This window comes from Fukomys damarensis, unplaced genomic scaffold, assembly GCF_012274545.1.
Source record: "Fukomys damarensis isolate Sample0158 unplaced genomic scaffold, DMR_v1.0_HiC HiC_scaffold_19, whole genome shotgun sequence".
Classification (NCBI taxonomy): Eukaryota; Metazoa; Chordata; class Mammalia; order Rodentia; family Bathyergidae; genus Fukomys; species Fukomys damarensis.
The window spans coordinates 34,700,023-34,709,418 of record NW_022900931.1 but is presented as its reverse complement, the minus strand read 5'-3'; the positions used below and the strand labels follow the sequence as shown (position 1 = coordinate 34,709,418).

The 9,396-nt window shown below is 40.9% G+C and overlaps 1 protein-coding gene across 2 annotated transcripts in view; it reads left to right on the top strand.

The window, feature by feature from the left end:
- The window catches only part of Armc4 (armadillo repeat containing 4), a 166,624-nt gene that overhangs the window by 23,653 nt on the left and 133,575 nt on the right, over positions 1–9,396 (top strand). Inside the window, exons 1-4 of one of the 2 annotated variants that reach the window (XM_010614782.2) lie at positions 18–292; positions 468–604; positions 2,884–3,142; positions 8,492–8,649. In XM_010614782.2, coding sequence (XP_010613084.1) covers positions 2,919–3,142; positions 8,492–8,649 — 382 coding nt within the window. In that variant the 5' untranslated portion in view covers positions 18–292; positions 468–604; positions 2,884–2,918. Of the gene's footprint in view, positions 1–17; positions 293–467; positions 605–2,883; positions 3,143–8,491; positions 8,650–9,396 lie in introns of those variants that run through there. The other variant, XM_033765651.1, reaches the window with a different exon arrangement.

Below are 9,396 nucleotides of genomic sequence, written 5' to 3'. Positions count from 1 at the left end.
GCTCGTCCCTCCTCGGTCCCGCTGCGCGCTCCGGGCGCCTCTCACCCTGTGCCAGCGCCGAGTCCCGGGGCCTCCTCAAGGTTCGGCCCAGGGCCGCGGAAATAACTGGAATGGATTTCCTTTCTTTCGTGAAAGTGGAAGCTTAAAGCTGACACTTAAGCGTCCTGCCTTCCTGCAGCGGCGGAGAAAGCGTGGTTCCCAGTCGCTGTGAAGGAACTTACCACAAACCCCCGCCCGCCTTTTTTATAATCTTTGAACTTCCTTTCTTTTAAAATTTTACTTGAATTCAAAGGTATGTGCTGTGAATTTCTGTGTCTCCGTTGGGTAACCATGGTTACATGTTGGCCCTAAAGAACCAGGAGCCTGGTGCCGGCTGCGGACTGTCTTGCTGAGAAAGTCTTGATTTTTGTATTTTTGCCCGAGTTGCGCTGACAGTGTTTGACCATCGCTTACTTATTTTCTTCTAGTAGCACTGCTCTTTTGCTCTGCCTTCTGGATGGTCAAAACGCTCGAGTTTCCCCTTGGCCTTATTTCTGCTAAGCAGCCTCGTTGAGTGAATCCGGCCCCTTGCCGTGACTCTGGGATCCCTGAAACACATTCAAGTGTAAGTTGCACTGAACATTCCTACGAAAGTGTTTCGTGACCAAGAGAGATTTTCGAATTTCTTAGTTCCCTTCCTAAGTGTTTTCTGAGGAGTTGCTGTATGGTGTGCTGACTTCAACAATCTTTTAGGTTATGCAGTTTCACATTTTAAAAAAATAAACATTGCAGGGAAGAAATAATTCATATATTATATATCTTTATGAGATCACCACAACTAATACTGTGCTTAAAATTAAAAGCAGGCAGAGCTGTCTACTTAAGTGTCCTGTACAAGATAAAGAAGGCTGTTTTTCCTAGTTTATACTGAGGCTCACATTGGGAAACTCAAGCCACAGAAGCACCAGTATGTGCTTATACGCTTGAATCTAAAGCATTTCCCATCAGTTAGCAATTGGAAATGAGACGTTCACAGAAAAAATATACATTAATTGTATATATTTCATTCCACTAGAAGTTATCTCTATGTACCCGTATGTAGCTATGTAATTAGAACAGTTATTCTCAAGTGTATCTGATCAACACTTGGTTTGTATAGCAGATATTTTGTAATTAGACTTCACTATTCTGAAATCAAGAACACAGACAATCTTATCTTTATAATGTAGTTTTAGATGTTGAAAGTGCTCTTTAAGTGAGGGACAATACTTGTGAATGTTTGGTTACTACTATTACACTAGACTACATAAGGAAGTTGTCAGACACACCCTAGCCTGACCTAGAATCACCGTGGACACAGTAACTGCAAAGGCACCCTCATATAAATGCACCATTGCAAGTAAAATTTTGTGAATAATATTGGCATCAATGGCATGATTTCCAAAATGGTAAAGTTCCAGGTGAAATGAAGTGCATATGATTTTCCTTTCACTTATATTGCAGTTACAGTCCTTGAAAAATTCAGAATATACTAAAACTGTAAAAAATTACTTGGTGATTTTTGGAAAGTGGAAACCCTTCTAGACTCATTATTTATCTGAAGGTTTTTACTTGCCAGATGTCTGGAGGTTACAGCAGACTTCCTCCTGCTGGGTGCAGCCCTGCTCAGGACGTTGTGCAGCTCTGGTCCTCTACTGAATGCCAGTGATGCCCCCTCACATTGTCCTGGTAACCACGCTGACATCTGCACAGTGTTTCTCTACAGCTTCCAAGCTGGAAGTGTTCACCTTCTGAGAGTCACTGATATCCTGTGAGGGGACTGCAAGATTTAATGCAGTGTGAAAAGTCAAGTCGCCAAGACATTTCTGTAGAATAGATACTTCTGACCCTTTATAATAGTAGTGGATGAAAAAGGCTGGAATATTCTATATTTGGTTTTATGGACACTGACCTAATATTCTAGAAGGCAGGCTTTAATGATCAGTGTTAATACAGAGGAAAAAACAAACAAGTATAGATCATCTGAAAATAATACCTTTTATGAATTTATATCAGGGCCTGTTTTTTAAACATGGTTTTTCTTTAGTGTTACAGATGATGTCATCTTTTTAAACAAAAACATCATTGGAAAACTTTCCTATGTAACCAAAGTGAAATTTATTTCATTGACTTTCTCTTTTTCATTTTATTGCTAGACCTTTGATAATTTGCTTAGATAAATGGACTGAAAAAAAAACTCTTTTTTTCTTACAAATCTGCAATTTGAACAGGGAATCCAGCATTTGAATTGCTCAAACATTCTTTCAATAGGATCAATATGTCCTGAACCACTTTTCAGAAAAAAATTGAAATTACGATTTACCATTACATTGAGAAGGCATGTAGGGTGTTTACAACGATCTCGGAATCATGTCTGTCTGTCGTAATTGTGCTGATACAGATGTTGTGACCAAAGAAAGTCAGAATTGCAGAGCTCCTCCTGTTGCATATTTCTGAATGACTTGAGACATTTCTCATTTAAACCTCCAGCCCCTTGCAGAGCCACGGACCCAGACACTTGCTGCCAGCCTCCTTCTGTTCTTTTTCCACTTTTGCAGTTTTCTGCATAGATTTTCTGTCCAGCTCTCTGTATTCTCTTTCTCAGGCCCGATGATGTCAGAAGAAAGTTACTAATTTCAGGGTGGGCAGATATTGGAAAACCCCTCCATATTAGTAAGTTTTACTTAGCGCTCTTGGACTATTTTATCAACTTGAAGAGCCATTACATGATTTGAAAACAAATCTCTAAGAGTCAGAAGCAGACTGTGGGTTGGATAGGACTAATTGTAAATCCTGAAAATGGAAACTGTGCCAATGGAAAGGCGACCGTGTGGTCTCTGTCCCACTCTTTGTGCCCCGATACAGGGGGTGCTGCTCGGACCCAGGGGATTAGCGGGACCATGGGCGTGGCGCTGGCGAGACTGGCACAGTGGACCGCAGCCGGCTACGGCGCAGGGACCCTGGAGCTCACCCCGCTGAACGAAGTATTACTGAAGGAGATCCTTGTATTTGTGGAGCATTTTATTTATGATCACCCCCAAGAAGCTAAATTTGTTTTCGTAGAACCACTTGAGTGGAAAACCAATTTGGAGCTCTCAGCATTTGAATCAGGTTATATTGTCAGGTAAGGCACTTAATGGCTTCTAGAGTTTAATTTCATTATTGTGCATATTTTTATGAATTGGTTGTGCATTTTGGAAAAGCCCGCTTTGCCTCTGTGTGTCTCAGAAATCCCAATCTGATTCCCAATCAGAGGCAGTCAGGTGAAATTTGAGGATATTTCCATTACCCAGCACAGAATTTTATTTAATTTATAAATTTAAATTTCATTTTCTTTTGATAGAGGATATATTCTCCAGGTCACTGCTGTTGCTTCACGCTTGGCCTTTCCACCCATCCCTGTTGCCTGCCACATGCCAGGAGCCTCTGGTTTTGTGTCATCGGATACAGACAAAATCCCTCCCACAGGAGAAGCAGTGATTTAGCAAAGTGGTCTCAGAATTTTAATAAGTAAAAATAACAAATGGACTAGGGATGTAGCTCAGTGTGAAAGCCCTGGGTTCCGTCTACACTACTAGAAAAAAAAAAAAAAGAACATAGCCACATATATACATAAAATTATAGAAACACATAATGATGTATTATAATGTGGCATTATTCATTATAATTGCCTGATAAACAGATGGACATATTTCAGCAGTGTGCAGCCTCAGTTTACTGTTCCTTTTAGGTGTCTTTTTTCTGTCACCTCGTCCCCATTTGGTTTCACATATAAATTTTAATAGTCTGACCTTATAAAAATAGTTCCATAGCTAACCAAAGCTTCCTATAGATGCCTTTTCTCTCTTTCCTTTTGGGATTATTTGTGATCATAGGGTCAGAATTTCATTTTTAGAACTGCAAAACCATTTTTGACCTGCATCTAAGAACTCTTTAATTCTTAGATTGGTTTTCCTTCTCTGTGAAGTTTTTGAAAAATTTTATTGGTGTATTTTCTGGCTCACTCTGCCAAAGGTCACTTTCTCCCCAAGTTCTTGTCATTTCTGGATGAGTCCCCCATTCTTTGTTGATCCCACCAAAGTTCAGTGTTTTTCCTAACTCTTGAAAAGATGAAAAACAGCTGCAAAACCAATTAGAAATATATTAAATACTTTGTTCAAAGATGGCTTTAAATCATACGACAGAAAAAAAAATCGTGATTGTCATTGTGTCTGGATGTTGTGCTAACTTTGTGTTCCAAGTACAATCATGACCACATCTGCTTCCTGGTTAGGTGGGTGTTACGCATGCCTCAAATGTGTCACTGTTTTTCTTTCTCTATTCTTCTCCAAATTTTTTTGGCTTTATTTCCATACTTAAATTTCTGAATGTTGTCTTTAAGTATAGTCCTCTGTTCTAAGCATTATGTTTTAACATTGCAACACCATATATATTTTGAAACAACTACATCTCGATTGTCTTACCTCTGTCAGATTTAACAGGCAGAGTTTCATTTGGGTAATGCTTCTGGGTGTCATGTTTGTTTCTGACCTCTATTGCTGATGTCTTTGGTGTTAGAAGGGATGGGACAGATCTGGGAGCATCACTTACTGAATGTGAAGGAAACTGAGCTTGTGTGGTTCTCATGAAAACCAGATATGTGCTGATTGCCTTGAAGAAAGCAAGGATACAGCTACGATTTTGCTAATAGCAGAAAATAACTAAATGCTTTTACATCCAGGACTCCTGCATGCACCAAAGCAAAGAAGTCCAGCAAGCCATAGCCACCTCTAGCAACAAAATGAGTGATAAAAACCAGAAATGCTCTCAGTAGCCAGGAGAATTTATTGCTAAAGTAGCCCAGCTATCTCTTCTTTGCCCTTTGGTTTCCATGCACTTTTCTGGCCCTTACTTTACTGTTTATACATTTATTAAAAGCAAGGCAGCTATTCTTCTTTCAGACAGGATTCAGGTCTGTGTGTCCCAGAGTAAAGTCAAAGTCATGAAAGACTTGAGTTGAAGTCTCTTGGATGCGTTTCTCTCATATAATTGTATCTTTGCAGGTTTTAAAATAAAGGCAGTCTTTCTCCTTGTGGCTGTACTTTCTCTCCAGTCTCTTCTTCCAAAACAAGTCAGTTTAATCTATCCTAAGTGTATGAAATAGGTAAGTTAGCCTGCAGATATTGGTGGGAGTATATTGGTGTTTCTGTCCTTACTTCTCATTTGATGTTGTGCATCTGTATATCTCCTCTGTGCAAGTCAGTAGAAGTCTTCTTAATTAGCCAAATTAACGTTTGCTGTTTGAAACTGATCCTTTCCTCACATGTTGAAAAGGTCTCACATTTCATCGCCATCTCCTTTCCTTGTGTGCAGATTGTTCTAATGGAATAGGTACAGCACTTTCCAGATGTCACATGATTCATCTTTTCCGTTAGAATCATTCCAAACCTATTTATCCTGTGGTAACCTATGTCATCATCTCCTGTTTAATTTCTTTAAAAAGAAAATGGCCTTATTTTCATTTTACTAATCTTCCTGAAATACTCACCATGAAGCCCACATGTGACTGGAGACAGAGTACACACCCATGTGACACACACATGCGAAGACAGCGCACACACATCTGTGGGTGGCAGCACCTCTGGCGGCCCTGCTTTTGAATCCTAGAATGGAGTTTGGGAAGTTTACAGATTGGTTAATCATTCAGAATCACGTCAGAAAAATGTCAGTTTCTCTTCTTCTCTGGTAAAACTACTTTTTCAGTCCTGTCTGTTCTGCGGTTGCCATACTGTACTTGCAAGCCTCTTTCTGCTGTGTCTTAGTGATCTGTGTGAACTGGAACAAAATTGTATGCTGGTAGAAGCTCTCTGTAGACAGGAAGCATGTTGTCCCCTCTGTGTGAATCGTTCCAGGCCTTCGTTTTCTGATCAGTGTTGTGAAGGCTTGAATTACACCGTCCCTAATGTTATATTCAACCTATAAGCGTGTTGTTTTTGAGCTGACGTTGTGATAGTTGGGTAAACTTCCCAGGTCATAGTAGGAAGGTCAGTAGCTATAAGGTATTTGTGTTTTTAGTATGAGGAGTGAAGGAGCAAACCCAGGGCCTCAGCCTTGTTAAGCAAGCACTGTAGCACCGAGCTGTGTCCCTCGGCTGCTATGAGTTTTGTACTGAGCTCTTTATTTTTTCGCCTTGACAACTGTAAACAGCTTCTTGACTCACCTTATTTCCTGTGTTATCATTTAGACATACATTTTTTGAGTAATTACTCTAACTTGGCACTAACCTTTGCGGTGGGAGTAAAGAAAACGACATTTTCCCCCTCTCCTTCTTTGTAGCATAAATTGAGTATCTCTAGCCCCTTCCTCAATCCCAATCTTTCCATCAGGATGGTCGATGTCACCAGCAGCACATTCCATGACTTTCAGGAGCTGGGTGCACATTTTTCTTTCCAAGAGCTCATTCTTCAGGTGTTAGAAATGGTGAACCTAGAAACGGAAACTGTCTTTTCTGCATCCTCTCTATAGCAGGCGTTTTATTTCCCACTTCTCTGTTAAGTTCTAGGCTCCAGTAGGAGCAATGCCCTGCAGTCCTCCAGTTTTTCAACTGGATTTCCACTTTTTTTTTGAGTCCGGTAGCTTGATATTTTCGACACCCAGTGAGCTTACAGCCCAGCCCAGTCATCACCTGGTTAGCTAGAGTAACCACCCCTAGGTAGTCACCATTAGGTACGAGCCTTTAAGGAATCTCAGTGCAGAGTTCTATAGGTGATAAAAGTCTAAAGTGAATTTCAGGGTTAAACAGCATCATTGCCAGGGCTCTGCTCCTTCTGGGGGCTCAAGGAGAAGTTGCTCTTTCCTTTCCCAGCCCCAAGAAGCTCCCTGTATTCCTTGGCTGTTGGCCTTGCATCTCTGACCTCTGCTTCTATCATGGAATCACCTCTGATTCTAACCCTCCCATCTCCCTTTTGTGAAGACCCTTGTGATTATATTTGTGCCAGGTAATCCAGAATTGTTTCCTGGTTTCAAGACCTATAACTTGATCCATTTCCAAAGTCCCCTTTGCCATGTGTAGTGAAGTATCCACAGGTTTGGGGGGATTAGGATACCTACATCTGGGGGGACATCCTTCTACCTCCCCTAGTTGCTATCTTCTGGCTTTGTTTCTAGTGTAATAGTAAAATGATTTGGATAAGTGTCTCCCTAGGCTCATGTGTTCAAAGCTGGTGCTCAGCTAGGCATTATTTGAGGTTGTGGGATCTTTAAGAGGCAGAATTAATGGAAAGATGTGAGGTCATTGCGTGTGCCCTTTCCCAGGATAAGGAGACCTTGGTTCCTCTCTGGTTGGTTGCTCCTCCATGTGCTCCCCACCGTGATGTGCTGCCTTGCCACAGGCCCAAATGACTGTGGGCTAGAACCTCTAAAACCGTAGGCAAATGAGATCTTCCCCCTTTTTAATCTGCTTCATTTTTTACCTGGGCCTGCTTAGGCAACCTGGTGGTCCCCCCTCTCCCTCACCATTTTGATGGCGAACTTAGTGTGGACACCCAGTTGGCATAGCGCTGCAGCCCAGAACTCTCAGACCAGAGGGATCCTCCCCTCAGCCTCCTGAGTAACTGGGACTATAGGTGCGCAGCACCGTGTCCTCTTTTCTCTTTTTAAGTTGATTATACCAGGCATTTTGTTACAGTGATGAAGGGCTTGCTCATATAGTGTCAGCAGCAAATAATGTGGATGTGTTGTGTTTGCTCTTTCTGCTGATTTACAAGCATTTTACAAGATTGACGTGTAACAAAAACCTGTAGAATTTAATCAGTGCTGTAAGTGCTGGAAGCATATAGTTCCATATAAGCACGTCAATATTTTAAAATAAAAACCTAAACAAACAAAAAAAATCAGTAAGCTGTCAGAAACACCAATCTAGGAGACTCAGTAATTTCTGATCAGGAAAAACCCATTTTTAAAAAGCTGCTTATTATCCTAAGGTAGAGCAAATTAGGGAGTATAGAGTGGGGAAAATAATTCACAGAGAGGATCTAGTTTGCCTTTTTACATAGCTTTATTTTTTGTTCACAAACAGTGTAGCCAAGAAAATTCCTAACCACTAATTATTGTGGTCTAAAAATTTTATAAATAAAATAACATCAGAAATCCCCAAATCATGAATGATTCTGTAGAACTAGGAATTAAAAAAAAAAGATGTGAGAAACCAACATATTTTTAGAGTGACAAAAATAAAAACTGATTAATTGAGGTCAGCCATGATTCTAGAAATTACTTGAAGTTTTCTTTGCATATATATTATCTCGCTCACTATGGTTGCTTGAAGTTTGGGGGTTAAAACTGTGTGGGTACAAGTGGGGAAATGGATGAGCTTCTAATCTGATGTATTTCTATTTTTTTGTGTTTTATAACAAGACAGAAATAATCATCTGAATGTGTAGAAACAACTTCTGGTGGCATCTTGGTAACATTAAGCTTTCTTTTTCTTTTTTAGCAAAACAACCGTCAGTTCAGAAGAAGTCGATAAAGATGGACAGCCCTTACTATTTCTCTCTGTATCGAAAATTAAAGTGAGGAGCTTCGGGCAGCTGTCACAGCTGGTATTTGCTGCCAAAGATGCAAGGCTGACAGAAGCTCAAGCTTGTATCGAAGGTGATGCTTACTTTGCAGTCTGGGATCTGAACTTTCAGAAGATAATTGAGGGGGGATCATTTTTTTATGACCTCTTCAAGAAAGTTCTGCAGTCGACTGGTAAAAAGTCATAGGTACCACTTCATGAAGATGTCATTAATTTTTCTTGGCTGAACTGTTTTGTTCATATAGAATTCCCACTTTAAAATGAAAGGCCCGATCCTTTACCATTAGTAATCGCCTGGGATTGTGATTTTAGCACGCGGTTTGAGGAGCATCTTCTGAGTTTGTGCAGAGTCCAGTGTCCTGCATCCTGTGAGGGCCTGAGGACCAGCACCTGACCACCTGCTCTCCTGACTTGATGGGTGACCCTTTGTTTCCTCCCAAGTGGATATGGGCTCTCGCTTTAGCAGCTTGGCGGTCTGGTTTCTGTCTTTCCTGAGAATTCACCGGATGAGCACTTTCTTGACTCGTTAGGAGATGGCAGCTATAGGCTGAATGCTGCACAGATTGCTGACTCCTTGTCTTTGCTCCTCTTTCCCCCTGCAAAGCAGTCCTTTCCTATCCTTGATTAAGCCTTTTATGCAACTCCCCATTTCTTTTTGGAGAGTCAATGCCACTATTGCAGTCAAATCAAGCTTTCTGTGCCAGTGTGGGTTTCCCTCTGACCTTGGTGAATGTGAGTTTTCATCTGTCTGGAGTGGCTCCATCCCAAATAAGAGTTTTGCCTTTTCTTCCTCATTTGCACCCATATTGTCCCATATATAT